The 19,314-nt window shown below is 45.7% G+C and overlaps 1 protein-coding gene across 1 annotated transcript in view; it reads right to left on the bottom strand.

The window, feature by feature from the left end:
- UBA6 (ubiquitin like modifier activating enzyme 6) overlaps positions 1 to 19,314 on the bottom strand; it is a 68,549-nt gene that overhangs the window by 28,984 nt on the left and 20,251 nt on the right. Inside the window, exons 12-19 of the mRNA XM_066574288.1 lie at positions 18,988 to 19,064; positions 14,967 to 15,033; positions 13,930 to 14,073; positions 13,162 to 13,229; positions 8,608 to 8,686; positions 6,151 to 6,231; positions 1,516 to 1,593; positions 195 to 376 (exon numbers count right to left, since the gene is read on the bottom strand). Of these exons, the coding sequence (XP_066430385.1) occupies positions 195 to 376; positions 1,516 to 1,593; positions 6,151 to 6,231; positions 8,608 to 8,686; positions 13,162 to 13,229; positions 13,930 to 14,073; positions 14,967 to 15,033; positions 18,988 to 19,064 (776 nt within the window). The remainder of the gene's footprint in view (positions 1 to 194; positions 377 to 1,515; positions 1,594 to 6,150; positions 6,232 to 8,607; positions 8,687 to 13,161; positions 13,230 to 13,929; positions 14,074 to 14,966; positions 15,034 to 18,987; positions 19,065 to 19,314) is intronic.

Genomic DNA, 19,314 nt, shown 5'->3' with positions numbered 1-19,314 from the left:
GCAAACAGGCTTCGTCACTAAGGGGTTAAGGAAGCAGTGGTCATGCTACAAATGTTCTTTTGAAGTTATCAATTTCTAACTTAATTTGCATAATACAGCTGCAACAATACAAAAGTAGACGGCGGCTGCGCTATATGGACAGGCCGCTTGCTATATCCGCAGCCGAGTTCAGCCGCAGAAACGGTTCCGGCTACCTGTCTACGTATCTCCTGGCTTCCACGTTGTCCAGTGCGGTCACAATGACGTCCTGCTTACTGTAGAAGTCATCTGTATAGATATTCTCGGTGGCCGGACACACTTTATCCAAACGTGGATCGATCTTCAGCTGCGGGTTGATGCTTAAGGTGACGGCAGCAGCAGTACAGCTTTTAGGTTTCTGACAAAGCAAAAACGAAAGTAAATGGGAATATAACACAAGATGCATAAAAGGTGTCCTGATGTGTCCCTCAAGCCCTCTTCCTGCTGTTGAAACATTAGGGGAGCCCCCAAATATTTCCATTTGTACATATGCTAAAATTCTGTCCCCTTTATAAAGAGGCTGTCTAATGGATGCTCCAATAGTTTAGGACTGGAAAATGCCCTTATGTAAAAGGCATTCACCACATTTGTATGCTTTGGATACATTTCTTAATTCCTTAAAGAGGTCCTCCCATTTCTAGCCGTTTTCATACAGCTCTGTACATTGCGCAGTGGCCCAGGTTGGTACTGCAGCCTACACTCTACAGAAGTGAGTGGGACTCAGCCTGCAGTACCAACCCTGGCCACTGCGCAATGTACAGAACTGTCTGAAAACAGAAGTGGGAGAACCCCTTTAAATGAACTTTGTACTTTAAAACTTAATGGCTGAGTGCCACTCTCATTTTGGAGATTTACTCGTATGTGTGCGGCGTTCGGTCCTGCAGATTAGCTACATTGACATGAATGATAAGGATGAAAGGGACAAAGGAAAGCAGCAGCGTGTCTGGTAAAACTCATAGGAAGTCTAGTGATCGTTGGAGGTTCTCAGCAAACAGACCAAACCCAGAGAGTGGTGGAATATCCTAAGGACAAATAGGGGTGTATAGGCCACATGTATCCATTGTTGAGCTTTATCAGTGGAGGTTCTGTAACAATGTACAGTAATGAGACTTTAACCCTTTCCAATCCACTGTCTGACGACATTCTGATTGAAGCCTGTACAGCTCTGATGTCAGAAGACGTCCGGCAGGGTATTCTTACTGTATATTACTGGTCGCTCTGTTGTCGGGGACCTCTCCAGCATGTCCCATACCGCAGTACTGGCTCTAGCCAGCAGATGGTGCCATTGTATAAAGGCAGAAAGAGAAAGCCCCCTAGGAAACCCTGAATCTAAAATTGGATTGCAAAGGGTTAATCATCTCCATCCAAATACTTCCTGGCTGCAGATGTCTTCCAAGGTTAGGCTGCTACGATATTTTGTAATGTGCACACATGGCCCAATGGGCGAGTCCATTTACTACAATGTCTTATAAACGGTCATTATAAGTTTTCACATACCTGAATGTGGTAAGGCCTGAAGAGAAACTGTCGGTTCAAGTTGGATTTTTCAATTAAGTCCGGGTCTGTTACGGTAATCTAAAAACAGAGAATGTATTAGATGAGGCACCGGTGAGCACTCCTCCCAAGAGACTGCAGGTTACTTCATAGAATGGTTGGAAGGGACCTCCAGGGTCATCGGGCCCCCAAATCAATGCTTGGACCAGTGAGGGGCAATCTCTACTAGATCTCGACTGCTCTGCTCCAATCACAAAGTCAACTACAAAACATGTAACCAAGAAAAGGTTGGAGCACTAATGTAAGCCTAATCTTGGTCACTCTATGGCCGGGCTCACACAGACGTAATTTGCTGTGTGCTGCGCATGAAAGGCCCGCGCCCGAGCACACAATTAAGGAACATGGACCATACCTCTGCAATGCCTGCAAATCAATGCCTGACCCTTTATACAGGTCTTTAGAACAGTGATTGGATATTGAAAACCAAACCAGAGTCCCAATTCCCAATCACTGTTGCATAGACCTATATAAGGGGTCGGACATTGATTTGCAGGAATGCTGCCATCCAGTAGGTGGCGCTGCAGAGGTATGGTTCCATTTTCCTTATTTGCATACATTTTCTAGAGGATCATGGATGGCCTTAAAAGCCTCCTCACTCACTTTCTAGGTGCTCTCCTTAAGGAGAGACAATACCCCCTCGCAAGCACGCAATGACATGCATTCTTGCTGAGTGCCGCCAATCCCCATGGACCATCATGGTGGTAAACGCGCTAAGATAAAACATGCTGCGATTTTTTTTGTGAGCGTATTTCGTGTGGTTTGGGGGAGCAGCATCATTAAAGTATTTGGTATTTTGATGTTACTGGCACAAAAACTGAGCGGGTAATACGTAATTAGCATATGGACGTGTGAGCCTAGCCTTAGTCAAGTGAAAAGCTCCTTGCTTTGTTCACCCATGTCAGCATGGAAGAAAGTAGGAGCCTCATTATATTACAAGTAGGAGAGGTCACACGTTTAAAGGAGATGTCCCGCGCCGAAACGGTTTTTTTTTTTTTTAAACCCCCCCCCCGTTCGGCGCGAGACAACCCCGATGCAGGGGTTAAAAAAACCACCCGCACAGCGCTTACCTGAATCCCGGCGGTCCGGCGTCTTCATACTCACCTGCTGAAGATGGCCGCCGGGATCCTCTGTCTTCATGGACCGCAGGGCTTCTGTGCGGTCCATTGCCGATTCCAGCCTCCTGATTGGCTGGAATCGGCACGTGACGGGGCGGAGCTACACGGAGCCCCATAGAGAAGAGGAGAAGACCCGGACTGCGCAAGCGCGGCTAATTTGGCCATCGGAGGGCGAAAATTAGTCGGCACCATGGAGACGAGGACGCCAGCAACGGAGCAGGTAAGTATAAAACTTTTTATAACTTCTGTATGGCTCATAATTAATGCACAATGTACATTACAAAGTGCATTATTATGGCCATACAGAAGTGTATAGACCCACTTGCTGCCTCGGGACATCTCCTTTAATTAGCATATAAATAGCAAAAAGAAAACAAAACAAAAAAAAACAACAAAAAAACATTTTTTCAAAAAATTGTTTTTTACTGCTACACCACATGAAGAAAAAAGTAACAGAATCTCATATGAAAGGGAGGGAACAAGAAGACTCCTGTCATGTGTTCTGGAAAATCGAAGTTACTGATCAGTGTAATGAGGCCGCCTGCAGACGGGCGGCTTGGAAGCTGCCATAGGATTGTGTTAGCAGAGACCCGCACAGAAACGTCACTCACCGGCCGCCAGTTCCGGTCTGCGCATGGGCCGGCAGCCGGCACATGAAAGATCCGGAGCTGTGGGGCGTGGGTGAGTACGCGCTGTTCTCTGCAGGCGCTCGGTTTGGGTCCCGCGGCGAGAATTCTCGCTGCCGGATCTGACCCGGCCGTCTGCAGGCGGCCTAAAGCATTTTTTTTTTTCACATGAAAAGCCACCTTTAATAAAAAGGCATACCTAACAGATCATAAAATTTAAGCAACAAAAGGATCCGTGTTACCATAAAATCCATTTCTTATCACGTTCGTCAAGACCTTGAGGTATAGCTGCAGTCATTAGGAGGCGGACACTACGCAAAAAAAATAAATAAAAAATACTCCTACCAGCTATATTCCCGTCAGGAATCGAACGCAGGACCTCCTGCACTCTAGCCGGTAGCTCCCTCCACTGAGCTATCCAGTCCGTTGGACAGCTCCCCTTCTGAACCTTAGCCTTGCTCCTGTGCCTCTGATCCAATCACTGTTTTGGCTTCACCCTACCTGCTATTGGACATGCTATAAAAGCCCGGCCCTTCCTCCAGTACCTTGCATGATTATTCTGCTGCACAGCTTTAATCAAGCTCCTCTCCTGCCTGCTCCTCGGCAAATCAAAATTAAGACCCACCAATCCAATGTTGACCTCTGTCTTTCCTCTGACAACTCTCTGGAACTGCACGGCTACTACAGCCGCGGTTCCAAACCCAGCGCCAGAAATGCTGCAACCCCTCTGTATGAGTGAGCTAAACCTTTTAAAGGGACAACCCGAGTTATCGACTGGATAATAAATGGGTGGGTGCTGTATACCCCAATGAACGTGATGAGAAATGGACTTTATGTTAACAGAAATCCTGTTTTCTCATCCGTACACAACAAGACCTTGGAACATCCTAGAGCAGTAACCAAGGGGTGGGAAAAGGAAAATAGTGCGCTGTTTGTGCACCGTCACCTGCGAACCCATGGAGCTCGAGGGATAAAACTGAAGATGCACAGAATCTTCTTTTTGTTTGCAGAACTTAGGAGTGTGAAGACTCAGAAGCGAACACCCCGCTAGGAAGACCGAGCTCCATGTTGAAGTCGCTACGAAGCATCTGCCATGCCCAGACAATGACATCTCAGAAGAAAGTTACTCTTAATCTTTAGAAGAGCTGCAAGCCTAACAGTCAGCAGGAAAGACCCTGCGCGGAGAGTTCCTAAAGGACTTGAAGTCAGTCACTGTAACTGCTTGGCCACAACCACACCTCAACAAGAAAAACCTGTCGAAAAGCAATATGGAAGGGCAATCGAGGGATGGCAGTGTCCTGGGTAACGGAAAAGGTTTAGTCCCTTTAAAAAGGTGGAAGGCAGAGACGGAGTCAGATACAGAGGATTCACTAGGACAAAGGGTGAATCCAGAGTCCAAGACAACCTCTGTGAGAAAAAGGCGAGCATTGCCTTTAGCGAGTATCTCCCCCGCTCGAGACTGCAGGTTCGGGTGCCGGCAGCGGTCACGGAGCTGCGGGGGAGAGCGGGGCGGAACGGAGGGGAGATCTCTCTCTCTCTCTCCCTCTCCCCCCCCCGCTCCTTCCTGCTGACAGCCGCTACTCACCGCTCCCCCGCACCGGCACCCGAACCTGCAGTCTCGAGCGGGGGAGATACTTGCTCATCTCCAATAAAGACTGATCTTGACCTTCTTCTACTGGTCTGGAAAAAATGTGGGAAAAATGAATTGCCTTTCCTTTACAAGCAGGCAAAAGAAGCACTGGTTCTATGGGAGATCCAATGTCAAAAATGGCCTGCTACCTTGGCTTAAGAGGAAGGAGTTCTCCCTCTGGTTTGATCCTTTCTCAGACAATGGCAAGCCTATTGGCTACTTCAGAGGGTAAACTGCCAAGGGGACGAGGCTTCATACACAACAGTGTAGCTGTCCGATACGGCCATGGTAATGCAGGTTCTAAGGTGATCGTATGTAAAAGGCAACTGCTGCAGGGTTCTCGATTTGGAACCTAGCAGAAGATGAACTCTGTGGTGTGGTGCTGGAGAGATGGTCTACAGTTACCAGATATTATGTGGATGGAGGGGTTCGGCGAAAATCATATAATCATGAGAGCCAAGAGGATCCCAATCCATTTATGTATGTTAAGGGACAAAATACCAGACCAGGAAAAAATGGGAGTCTAGCCTGCCCAAGAGGTATCCAGAGCGAATAGAGATTAGAGATTCACCACGTCCAGAATCTTTATGGATCTGTTTCATTGGGTTCAGGAGGTTTTCAGCAGTGACCACTGTGAAAGAGAAAGGAACGCCGCATAGAAGAGGCCAATCCACCTAAGGTCTGCACGTAGCAAGAGAAAACTGGGATTTATCGCTAGACAGACTTGATGCTCTACTGCCCTGGGGGAGAGACCTCTGGTCTGAATGGATCGCCTCTCCAGTAGAAAAGGAGTTGATTCTTCAGGCAAGGAAAAAAAGTTAGCCTATGATCTGGATGGTACTATATGTTGCTCTACAAGCATAAAAAGACAAAAACACTTGGGAAAGAAAAGCCTGGGTTGGAAAGCGCCTGGATGGGTGGTCAGAGAAGACAAATTAGACAATGCGGTCCAGCAAAACCAACTCAAACAAGCACTGAGAGCTTGAGAGGAGATTAGAATAAGGATGTCCTTGTGTTGCACTACATATTAGAACCCCACCTCGGGCCAAAAAATGGGGCGGGGTTGAACTCGGCTTGATGCTCGTTCGAGTAACGAGCACCATTGAGTACGCTAATACTCGAACGAGCATCAAGCTCGACAGAGTATGTTCGCTCAACTCTAGTAGGGATCCCTTTCCCATCTATTGTATATGGTCTGTGTACTTACCAAACCTCTCTGCGAATCAGAGCCGGCCCCGAGGAGTGCAAAATTTTTCAGCATTTCACAGCCAATAGCACCACATCCAACCTGCAGAGAAAGGTCAATCAGATGCATCACATGTCTGAGAGACTTCAATACATATAAAGGGCCAGAAAACCCATTTAACCACAGGGTGGGTGATCAATGTATGATCTCTGTGGTCTGACAGCTGGGAACCCCCAATATTCATGAGAAGGAGTATCGCAAGTCCCCTATGTGAATGGAGCACAAGTATGTGCACTACCCCTCCATTCACTGTATGGGGTTTACAGAGAACCAAGCGCTGTACTCCATCTCCATCTGTCTGGTATACAGTGGATGAAGCAGTAGTGCACATGCATGACTAGCACTCTATTCACACAGGGGATTCGAGAACCCTATTATCATGCTTGGTGGGGGTCGCAGATGTTGGACCCCCATGATCATTCATTCATCACTCACTCTGTGGATCTAATATATATCATATTGCTGTGGTGTGGTTTGTTTATTAAAACAACCCTGCCCCTTGTGGATGCACTACGTAACTACACACTATGGCTCACTCACCATCACCATAGCATCTACAGGATGGGCCACGGTTTCATTTCCACGGGCCACCCTGTACAACACGATGTAAGTGAAGGTCCTGTTTTTTCACGTGATCACACAAGACATACTCATGTAAAACAAACCCATTGAAATCAATGGGTTCTATTCACTGCGTATCACACTCAAAAACTGCATGCGTAATGTGCTTCGCAAATACGCTCATGTGAACGAGCCCTTACCATACATTTACAATTAGCCCTTTAAAGGCCGCCACAACAGGCTTCTTCACACGGGCTACAAAATCATCGCTACAAAAACACATGTATGTGAAGCTCATGGTTGCCAATGGGTTCTTTCAGGCTACAAAACATCTCTCAAGTGACGGAACCCACTGGAAACCCTGGGCTTCAAATTGTAGCGATGATTTTGTTACAAGATTTTGTAGCCCGTGCGGATGTAGCCTTAGTAAGACTGATGTGGCCTTCTGTGAAAACCAGTCTGACACCCCTACTCTATGATGAAACTGCATGCATCAATATTGGGGTCTATGTACAGTGTTCCCCCGAAAATAGGTCTTACTATCGGGGTAGAACCTATCAGGTTTTCTGGGGAGGCTTGAAATATAAGGCCTCCCCCGAAAATAGGACCTAGCTAATGTGCCCATAGAGAAGAAAAAAAAAAAGAACACAATATTCACCTGGTCCGCGGCATTCCGATGGTCTCCGGCGGTGCGGCGTCCTTCTCGTCTCACAGCTGATCTTTTGCTGGTGATGGGGCTTTGAATACCCTGCCTCCAGCAAAGCCAGCGCTGTGATTGGCTCATCGAGCGCCGGCAGCCAATCACAGCCGGCGTTCGATGAGCCAATCACAGCCATTTAGTGAATGACATCACTGAATGGCTGCGATTGGCTGCCAGCGCTCGATTAGTCAATCACAGCGCTCTCTTTGCTGGAGGCGGGGTATTCAAAGCCCCGTCAACAGAAGAAGACAGCTGTGTGACGAGAAGGCCGCCGGACACCATCGGGAGGCATCGGGACGCCGCGGACCGAGTATAAGGCCTCCCCGAAAATAAGACACTGTGCCCTTTTTGTGGGGCAAAAAATAATTTAAGACAGTGCCTTATTTTCGGGGAAACGCAGTAGTAGCAGAGGCCATATACTATACTGCAACACGTTGCCACAAAATAGACAGTGATTCAATAGTAGCATAGACCCCATGTAACAAGTAAGAGAAACGGTTCCTATAAGCAGCACCCCCATACATGTATTTCACCACCTGCTCCTGTGCCTTTATAGGACAATTCCGGGTTCTCATGTTTCCGCAGGAAGTACAGAGCTGTGTGCCTGAATTTGTGTAAATGTGTACGAGCAAGTGTGAGTGTTAGGCCAATTTCACACGGGCAAGGGTGACATCAGGCCATGAAACACGGCCCGATATCGCCCTCGCCAACATGCTGTTTTCCCCGGATGCAAGGATATTTTGTAGCAAAACCGCCTCGCATCACTCGGGGGAAGTAGAGAGTCTCCGCTGCAGCTGACGAACATGGCGGAGGATCGCATGGTTTCTCCCATTGTTTTCAATGGGGAAACCTCACATTGTGCACCTAGCTGCTGCCGACCCCAATGCAGGCAATAGAAGACGTGATGCGAGGGCACGCCCAAGATAGGATATGCCGTGATTTTTTTTTCTCGTATCACAGTGCGGAAAAACTTAAAAAAAAAAAAATCACCCATGAGTATGACCCCATTCAAAAGAACGGGTTTCATATTAGTGCGGCTCACAATGCACAGATCCCACAAGCTTTTATAGCCCATGCTGGCCCAATGCTCAGGTGGCCATGAGATTTCCTCATGTAGTTTACAGAGAGACAACATGGCCGTGCTCGAGCGTACTTACCAAGAAGATATTCAGGCTGTGAATCTTCCTGCAAAAGTTGTCTCCAATACAAGCTCGAAGGGCGTCATAGCGGTCGCCTCTGCGTATGGACAAACGTATAGAACATTAAGCTGGTGAACAGCGACAACGTGAGGTTCTAGCATCTGAACTTTTACGGTGTCAGACGAGGTCTACAACCGCCTGGTAAGTACACCTTACATAGGGTTTAATACAAATTAGTGACCAACGAGGTACAAAAAGCGTTCTGCATATTCGTAATTCAAAATAGCATTGGCACTGGCAGTTTTGAGTAAGGCTTGGTCTAGCTGATATCTGAGCTTGCAGAATGGAAAGATTTTCAAGGCTTGAAGATCATTTTTGACTAACTTTTCAAAAATATCAATTTCAGGGCTTTTAAGTGATGGAGGGTTAGATTTATTAAAGGGTTTCAGATCTGTAAAGGGACCAGTGCCCTGTAATTTGGCATGCAGCTATTTCACGGTCTAACTCGGTACTCTTTTGAGAGTGCCGTTTGACCATAAACATTTACTAGTGGATCTCTTTAGCCTTTGGCACTGAGCCATTTAAGATACTGTTTGCTATCTCAGTATCTTGCTTTGGATATGGGAGATTAGCAACTATTCAAGGCTACCTCCTCTTGTACCTATGCATGAGATCGAATCTTTTCCTGAGAGCTCCACTGCCCATAGCGATATAGCCCGGAAGATTTCCGGGCTATGTATCACTATGGGAGCTGCAGAGCACAATGCCACAAGCTGCGACAGTGAGCTCTGCCTGCACAGACCCACAGAGAACAAAAGCAAGGGCTTTGAAAAACCAGCAGAAGATATTGCCGATATGCCGGCAATCTCCTGCTTTGTTTACAGGTTGCCATAGAGACCATCGGCTTGTCAGAAGCAAGCCGATGGTCTCTGTGGCAGGGAGAGCTGGTTCTTGGCTGTCAGAGGACAGCTAGGTACCAGCTCTTACAGCAGAGATCAGAGAAAACCTCCGATCTCTGCTGTGTTAACCCTTTACATGCTGCAGTCTATGTGACTGCACCATGTAAAGGGCTGTCACTGCAGCATGTAAAGGGCTGTCACCATCGGACCCCCAGAATGTGATCAGAGGGTCCTGATGGGTCCCTGTGGAAGTCCCCTAAAGGGACAAAAAAAAAAAAAGTAAAAAAAAATAAAAATAAGAAAAACACTTGCCTCCATTTACTTGGTAAAAAAATCAAAAATAAAATCACACATGTGGTATTCGTGCGTCGTAATGACCCAGAGAAGGAAGTTAATACATTATTTAACCCCTTAATGACATGGCCCCTTTTTTTCTTTTTTTCCCCATTTCTTTTTTTTCTCCCCCCTGTTTAAAAAAAAATCAATCACAACTTGCCCCGCAAAAAACAAGCCCTCACATGGCCATGTCAATGGAAAAATGAAAAAGTTATGGCTCTTGAGACGCAACTGCAAAATTAGTTGAAATTCAATAATTAGACCATTTTAAAAAACCTGCCCTGGTGGGCACGACAGGGTGGTAGGAAACCCGCCACTCAAGGGGTTAACTGAGAACGATATCATCAGTTCCAGTATCGCTTTACAGCAATTACAATATTTATGAGCCTTGAAAATCTGCTGCTTCGCGATATGCAAGTCCTCAGCTGTGAACTAATTAATTTGTTCCAGTAGTCTTACATAAGCACCAAATCCTCATTGCTTCTCCTATACACACACTATCCTTGCTATCATAGCATAGGAGACACGTGTTTAGAAAGGGTATTGTCTACATATCCTTCGTCTTTATGTTAGTCTGTCCGTCAGCCCATGTGTGTTTTTATAACATATCCTAATAAAGAATTACTTTTTAAGTCTAACTGTGAAGGGCACAACATATAACACACACAAATGGTGTCGCCAAGACAAGAGGAAGTGGCGCACCTACTACACTTGGACAAACATTCACACATACGGTCTGAGCCCCACCGGCTAGAGGTTATTAATAATGTGTCGGATGAACTGAGGGTCTGACAGTAGGCTGCGGAGAGGCCTAGTGGTGAATTAGAAGAAATGCCAATACGGGCTTAACAACTCGTTTATGGCCTCCACGCTTAAAGTCTTTCACTGAGACTAAAGACCCTTTGTGAAATTCATTCAATAGAAATTGATAGGTTCTTGTTTATAGAGAGTGCCTGGGCTGGTGGGGTCTCGGATAGAAGTGTTTTAGTTACTAAAAAGACTGAATCTACGGTCTTATTTTCAAATAGAATGCTACAGAGCGTGTGTCTCCAAGTACCCCAATGGTATGTAAAGGTAAGTATGTTATTCCTGAGTAATGAATTTCAATGGAGAATGTCTCTGTAGGTGACCAGCTCATTAAAAACTTCGTACAGATTGGGTATGCTGTGTGGTTAAGCTCTTTAGTATATAATTCTGCTCGTTTACTTCAACTATAAACGGTTTCGACTCTACGCGTTTCGCCACTCCATGTGTGTGGCTCTTCAGGAGGATTCGTATTTTAGATATACAGAGCAGCTAAAGAAGAGATTCCCTGGCCTACCATCAAGGCTGTGGGAACTACCATTTTTTATTTTACTCTCTCTCTTTAAGCTACTTATATCTAATGGGGATATTTTTTCTATCTTTGTTGGTCTAGATTTTTTGACCTAGCACTGAGCTATTCAGACAGCGGCTGTACTCTTTATTGAAAGGGTTTTTGGATAGGAGGAGAATCCTCTCCTTCAGGTCCACGCTACCTATACACAGCCTGACTATCTGATTAATGTCAGAAATCTAAAAGCTGCGGTATCCATGCGTAAGACTTTAGGCCATGAGTACTAATTTTGTCTCATACCCCTAACAGTCCTCTTTCACTCAGCTTTATATACTGACAAGCTTCAACATTAAAAGAACTCAGTCTAGCTCTGAGGACAGCTCTAACATTTGAGCTATTCCCGTCTTTTCTCTATATTCTCTGAATCTTTTTAGAGATTGCATATTGGGTTTGGAGACCAGATGGGCTTCTGTATTAGCTAGAACCCATCAGTGAACCAGACAGGGTTAGGACATGATCCGCACCCCAGCTAGTATCTAAGTTCATCCCCTTATAGCTTTGAGAGAATCTTGATAGTAGATGCTCAACATTGGACGAACATCGCTTTGATTTTGATTCTACCTTGTTCTAAGCTCTATTAGATTGAAACTCTTCTTTAGCTGCTCTGTATATCTAAAATACGAATCCTCCTGAAGAGCCACACACATGGAGTGGCGAAACGCGTAGAGTCGAAACCGTTTATAGTTGAAGTAAACGAGCAGAATTATATACTAAAGAGCTTAACCACACAGCATACACAATCTGTACGAAGTTTTTAATGAGCTGGTCACCTACAGAGACATTCTCCATTGAAATTCATTACTCAGGAATAACATACTTACCTTTACATACCATTGGGGTACTTGGAGACACACGCTCTGTAGCATTCTATTTGAAAATAAGACCGTAGATTCAGTCTTTTTAGTAACTAAAACACTTCTATCCGAGACCCCACCAGCCCAGGCACTCTCTATAAACAAGACCCTATCAATTTCTATTGAATGAATTTCACAAAGGGTCTTTAGTCTGAGTGAAAGACTTTAAGCGTGGAGGCCATAAACGAGTTGTTAAGCCCGTATTGGCATTTCTTCTAATTCACCACTAGGCCTCTCCGCAGTCTACTGTCGGACCCTCAGTTCATCCGACACACTATTAATAACCCTAGCCGGTGGGGCTCAGACCGTATGTGTGAATGTTTGTCCAAGTGTAGTAGGTGCGCCACTTCCTCTTGTCTTGGCGACACCATTTGTGTGTGTTATATGTTGTGCCCTAAGTGCAGTTTTTAATGAAACTTCAATAAAATTTATCTCTTTTACGTTTGTCTTTTCTGTGACAGGGCCTTTATAATTTTGAAAAGACTTGCTGCCTCTCTGTGAATTTGTTAACTGTGAAGGGCTAGATTAGTGTACACTATAGACTCTCCCATCTCTGTGATTAGTCTAAATTGCAAAGTGTTATAAACTAGTCAAAAATGGAGTTTTCTCGAAATGCAAATAGGATTGAGGACCATCGTACAGAGCTCTATGCCATACACAATTCCATTGCCTTCATAAAGGGGTTGTCCAGTTGCAAACGGTTGATGTCTATCCTCAACATAATTGTAGGTATGGTAGTAGGTTGCCAGGACACCCACTGATCAGCCATTTACTGGGCCCCTGCACGGAGCTCATTTCAGCAGGAAGCTGACAGCTCCGTACTCTCTGCAGTGGCCAGGCTTGGTATTGTCCCCATTCACTTCAATGTGAACTTTGCCTGTAATACCAAGCCAGACCAATACAATGGGAATGAAGCTGTATGTTTCCTGCAGAAATCAGCTCACTTCACAAACGCATCAGCTTAACAAACAACTGATCAGTGGAATTCCTGGATGGTGAACCCCCTCCAATCTACTATGGATGACCTGGCATGAGGATAGGCCATCAATACTTTACAAGTGGACAACCCCATTTTAGTCCAATAAGATTCAGTTAGCAAAAGCCATACCTAGGAAGGAACTCCTCCTGACTATTCTGGTCTAATGGATTTACAATGTCCATGGCATCCAGAAACAGCTTGAGAAGAAAAGAAAAAAAAAAGAAGTTAGTGTAAAACTCCAGAAGTAGTCAGCCCTACGGCTCCTATAATGAATAGTCTGCGCAGGTGTATACTTACTAAGATTATCTATCTTGGCTCCCCAATTTGCAGGGAACTGCAGCAAAGCTCTACTCAAGTGAATGGGGTCAGCTGCAGTTCCACACACCACCACTGTGCATGGAAAAATACTGAAGCGGCTGCAGCGCTAAATCATTGCCATCCATTTAGCGCTGCAGCTTGTTTAAGTTGGACCCCCACGATCATAAAGTGATGGTATATTCTACTTACATGCCATCACCTTATAATATGGGTATACCCTTTTAATTCGGCTGCTTGTTAATACATGTTGCCATCAGTTGGGACCACACTGGAGTGTGGAGACCAGCTAGGTCACCTTCTATTGCCATCACTTCCCAATATGCAGAAGACACTGGTCTTCAATGCTGAAGTTCTAAGTATTGAAAAAAGGACTTTGTCAAAGTTAACTAAACAAAACATAAAAGCGAAAACTTTATATGCGCCAATACACACAATTTAACCTGCCCTTGGCACTGGTGATGGCCATGTCCGCCCTCCCTCCTATATGGCCAAGCTGTACTCTGACTCTTCAGTATCAAATTATAAAATAAAGTCCGTGGCAAGAAAATGAAGGAACAAGCGGGAGCTGGGAATCCTCACCCATTGTTGTAAAGGAGAGAACTTTTCGGATACAGCTTTCAAGACTTCTTGGCTGATAATACCTCCCATTGCTGCAGCAAGCGGGGGCAGAAAACCCCGAGCGGTCCAGGACAACCACTTCACTAAGTGCTTGTCAAGTAAGGGCTGAAAATTAGAACAGAGAAGAGAATTCAGTAAAAGTCAATTTAACAGGTGTACACATATTACAAGCAGAAGACTCCATCTTTACACAAGAGGAAAGGAAGAGGACCTATCATGGGATCAGGATGCCTGGCTTCGCAGCAGCTGGCTCTGTTGAATCTAGCCCTGCTTCCCCTACTTTTTTACTCCATACACACCTTCCTTGGCCTGAACAGACTCTTCTTAGGTCCAGCTCCCGCTGCGGTCACCGTGTTAAATCAGTGGTCCCCACGGCTCACCATCAACGGGTGACACTGGGCACAGCCTGATAGTCCGACGTCACTCACTTAAAGTGAGCGGTGGGGATCGCCCACTTGACACATTGATTGGAAGTAGGGGGAAGCTGACCTAAGAAGAGCCCGTTATGTGAAGGCAATAGTATGGCAGAAAAGGGGAGAAAAAGGGATTAGGATTATGGAGCTGAACGTTTTTTCTCATTTAAAGGGGACATAGCGAAAGAGGTCGTCTGCTTTAATTACCACCAATCAACCTTTGACTGTAGCAGAATGCAGTCAGTGACTTGGGAACCTCTCCATTAGTAGCTGCTCTCTACTCTGGCTATGACCAGCGCTTCCAATGGAGGATCTGGCTCATCCATGCATTACAATGATGGATGGACATTATATATAAGGAGGGTTCATCCGAACCAGATAAACTATTGAGCCTTGTAATTCATCACTGCTTTCGTTAACCCTTTCCTTGGCACCCGAATGCAATCCGGTTACGTGCATCAAAACAGAGTTACATGTCAAATCGCCCTTTGTAAATGTCACACTGCAAGATCAATGGTCGCAGGTATAAAATAACAGAAACAAAGCCTTTAACCTGAGAAGCCGTCTTTAGGCCGTGAAACCTACTTTACTCTGCAGATTCTCGTTTATAGATGCCGCTAAAGTCCGCATCTCCTCCGCATCCTGAAGGCACCTGCAGAAGCAAAAAAGTCACCTTATTATCTCACCCACACACTGTACAAAGAAAAAACTAAGGGAACCCTTAAGGATCCCAGGATAACCCCAAGTCACGTAAACTTCAGCCATATCAGTCTGTCCAGTGGGTGCGAATTCACACACATCACAGATAAAAGACGTGCCGAAATCCACATTCTGATTTTGGTGGGAGTTGCACTGCAGAATTCACTCGCTGCAATGAATGAAGGAAATCCGCAATGGAAATCCGTGTTATATCAGCGACAAACAGAGCATGCTGCTAATATCAACATCCGTATCATTACTCTATTCCGCTGCAGCGAGCGATCTGCATTCTTCTGACCAAACGGTCATAAACAGAAGTCATGAGGGCCCAACGTCCTATAGTTGTGCTCACAGCTTGGCACTGTACAGCTTGACCGGCCTTCGCCAGAATTGGCAGGTCCGCCATTGTCACCACATTTACTTCAAAAGTCTAGAGATGCCCTGGTGAATGTTAGGAGATGCGGTTTAAAAACGGATGACCTATCCTAATCAATGTCGGATTAGCAAGTCCGCTACTCAGGACCTAGCTAATCCGCTGATTGAATGGTTGTGGCGCTTGTGTGAGCGTTGCAGCCTCTTTATGATCCAGTCAGCGCTTGGAACCATATTTTTTTCATTATAGCGGTTGCGCCGAGTATCGCTGCATGCGCTATTGAAGTTTCTGCAGATAGATCATCATTTTTTAAATGCCAAATACCACTTTAAACCCAGGCTTACGCTCACTGCTTTTTACAGTGTTCACCGCAGTGTTGTTAAAGGCAGAAGTTGCTACCGAAACAGGTTGCTGCGGACAAGGCGTTCCATCGCCAAAAAAAATGGGAGTGTGTGGCTCAGAACCCAAGTCAGCCTTATGGCTTTGAATATATGGAAGACAGAGTCAGCAAGCAGCATTACATGCAAAGGAAAGCAGCTGCTGCAATCCTGGCAGACTACGTTCAAGGTGAGGGTCTTAGAAGTGGGAACCACCCTCTTTCATCTTGTTTCAGTAGGGCAACTCTTTTTCAAATGCCCCATTAAAGTGGGCGCCATAGATGGCGGTTCCTTAGCCTGAGTGGTGAGCTGAAGAAAAAAACAAACATGTTTCGCATTTAAAGGGAACCAGTCACTAAATTGTCAGCCGTTAAACCACCACAGCATTATCCTGCTGGGGAATAGCTTTCTTAGGCCCCCTGTACACGGGCTTTGCGGTATCCCACGGTGGTTCTCCACCCAGGAGCAGGAGCCGGCAGACAGATCTCCGCTGTCAGCCTATATGACAGATAGGCTGACCGCGGAGAATCGCCAGATTTCGCAGCATGCTGCGAATTGCCGTCCGCGAGCAGAGAATCGCAATGATTCTCCGCTTGTGGACAGGGGGCCGGCACTTTCCATAGCAACACTATGGAAAGATTCAGACGGCGCGATTCGCCGCTGGCGGAATCACGCCCGTGGATAGGGGGCCTTAATATGCCCCTGTCAAGTGTGTCCAATTCAGCATCATGCTTATAAAGAACCTATGGTATAGTGTGCACTGTACTAATTCCGCAAGAAGAGACATAAGGCGGCCCCAGCCTGAGGAGCCACGCAGTCCCAGCTTGATTGACGTCCCACAGGTGGGGGCACATCACTTTAATCCAGTTCCAGTCTCATCTGGCATATGCGAAATGCAGTCAAGTCCAGCACACTTCGCTTCCTTGTGCATGCGTCAGTTGCAGCTTGATTTAAATGAGGTATCTCACAATATAGGGCGTCAATAAAGCTGGGACTGCATGGCTCCTCAGGAGACTGGGGCCGCCTTCATGGCTCCTCTTAAGGTAATTTATATACAGTGCACGCTAGATTATAAGTTCTTTATATGCATAATGCTAAAGAAGACAGGTCTGAAAGGGGCATGGTTCCCCTGTAGTGTAAAGGCCCATTTACACGCAAATATAATCTTTCAAAAGGACTGAAAGATTTTGCAATCTATTTGTATAAAGTGTTTGGCCATTAACACTATCATCTTCATTTGCATGTAAAAGGGCATTCAGGAGCTGTTTGCAGAGCCCAGCGTGTAATAAGTCACACGCCCAGCTGTGCACATAGTTGCATTGTTCTCTTTGCAGCTGCAGGCAGGTTACAATGTTATCTGCCAGCTCCCATGGAGATAACAGCATGTGGTCTATTGGGAGACACTATCTCTCACAAGCTGAAGTATGGATTTGAAGTTCACCTTAAAACTATCGTTCAAATGATAAGTTCACAATGCCGACGTTTAGATGTAAAGATCATCCTGCGTTTTCGTTAATTTGATTAAATTGTGAGCGATAATCGTTGCGTGTAAATGAGCCTTTACATTGTGGTGACATTTTAGTGGCATGTTCCCTTTAAATGGGCCCATGTAACTGTACATTTCTCCTGCAGTGACAGCCCACAACTTCTGGATCATCAGCCAGTTCTTGTCCCTGTAAGCACTAACAAACCAGAAAAGAAATGCGCTCCTAAAACTTTTTAAAAAGTTTTTCAAGTACCTTAAACTATAGGTTTCAAAACAATGAATATGCAATAGATCCAGCAATGTAGAGGAGCCAATTAGTAATATTCATGTGTGACATCCTAGGCTCCATTGGCTGGGGTGCAGTACACCATCAACTCCTCTTGACTGCATTATAGAATCATCTAAGGGTAGGTTAACATGTAGCGGGAAGCTGCAGAATTTCCACAGTGGAAACCTCCACTACAAATTCTGTAGCATTTCCACATCCAAAACAGAGTCAAAAACCACACCATCAGTGTGGATTTTGGCTCAAAAACCAGCTGTACTTCTGCAGCTGATTCTAAAAACTAGTAATTATTAGGAAATTATAGTAGTAGTATTTCTGGAGGCACAATGTACCACTTACCACACAGCTCTGCTACATGCATCTCACACACACAGTTCTGCTACATGCACGTCATACACACACACACACACACACACACACACACACACAGCTCTGCTTCATGTGTATGTCAGACACATAGAGCTCTGCTACACACATTTGTCATCTGCCTCTGTTTCTTTAGGATCTGTGATGAGGTCACATGCAAAAAGGGGTGAAGCTAAGAGCAAGTGAGTGATCACATGACGGTGACATCACCACAGGTCCTGTCAGCAAATGGCTGCTGTAGGGCTCTGCAGATTTTTTTTAATAAAGTGAAGCAGCACCTGTGATGACGACACTGTCATGTGATCAGGGGCAGAGCTAAAAGCTGGTAACGGATTACATGACTGACATCACAGGTGCTGTCAGGCTCTGCATGTTTTATGTTTTAGGACTTGCGATGACATCAGAGTCATGTGATCAGGGGCGCAGCATGTAACACAGACTCATGGACAAGTGTCGTTAGCACTTTGATATACTGTGCTCCACTCCCTCCTCCCATCTCCAAAGTCTTCACACACTGTGCTTCCTTCACCAGGCTCCTGGCGGTCTTTAGTGAGCGCAGCGTCACTGGTCACTTCCGGAACACCTGACCAGCGGTGCTGCACTCACTATAGGCTGTCGGGCGCCCGGTGAAGGAAGCGTTGAGAATGTGAAGACTTTGAAGATGAGGGGAGTCTTCTAAAAACAGCTGCCGTGTTGCAGGTTTTGACTCTGCTTTGGCTGCAGGTCGTCTGAGCTCTGCAATCGGCTCCATTGATCTCGCACGGGTTGTCAGCTGAATACAATGTAATCTCCGACTCCCATGGATAATACAGCATTGGGTCCCCGTTATCCCTCTCTGGATGAACGATGGATTTTAGGCTCACCTTAAAATCATCATTCAGTTGAAGAGTAAACGATGGCAGCATTTACACAAAACGATTAATCGCTCATATGTCATCGTTTGAACAGATTTTAAGTGATAATCGTTGAGTATAAACGGGGCTTCACACAGAGAGCACTCTCACAGTCACCAATATTACCTTATGTTTGGCAGACGACAGTGTTTCTCCTGGAAGGTATCCAATGCCAGCATTGCCGAGTGGATGCTTAAAGATGCCTGAAAAGCCAGAAAAAAGGAAAAAATGATATTTAAGACCAATTGCAGTATTAAGGAGCAATAAAAACAGTAATAATAGACCATCTATAGTTGTGGTCTGCCCCTTGGGCAATCAGCTGATATCGGCCAGCTGCAAGTGGGACAGAGCCGGAAGCTGACAGCTTTGTCTGTATTACATCCCATTTAATGCTGCGATGGAGATGGAGCTGGCAGTTTACAGCTCGGTCCCCACTGACAGCTAGCCCGTTAT

The sequence above is a fragment of the Eleutherodactylus coqui genome, chromosome 7 (genome assembly GCF_035609145.1).
Source record: "Eleutherodactylus coqui strain aEleCoq1 chromosome 7, aEleCoq1.hap1, whole genome shotgun sequence".
In the NCBI taxonomy this organism is placed as follows: Eukaryota; Metazoa; Chordata; class Amphibia; order Anura; family Eleutherodactylidae; genus Eleutherodactylus; species Eleutherodactylus coqui.
Note: the sequence above shows the minus strand (reverse complement) of the source record. Positions and strands in the feature narration are given on the sequence as shown.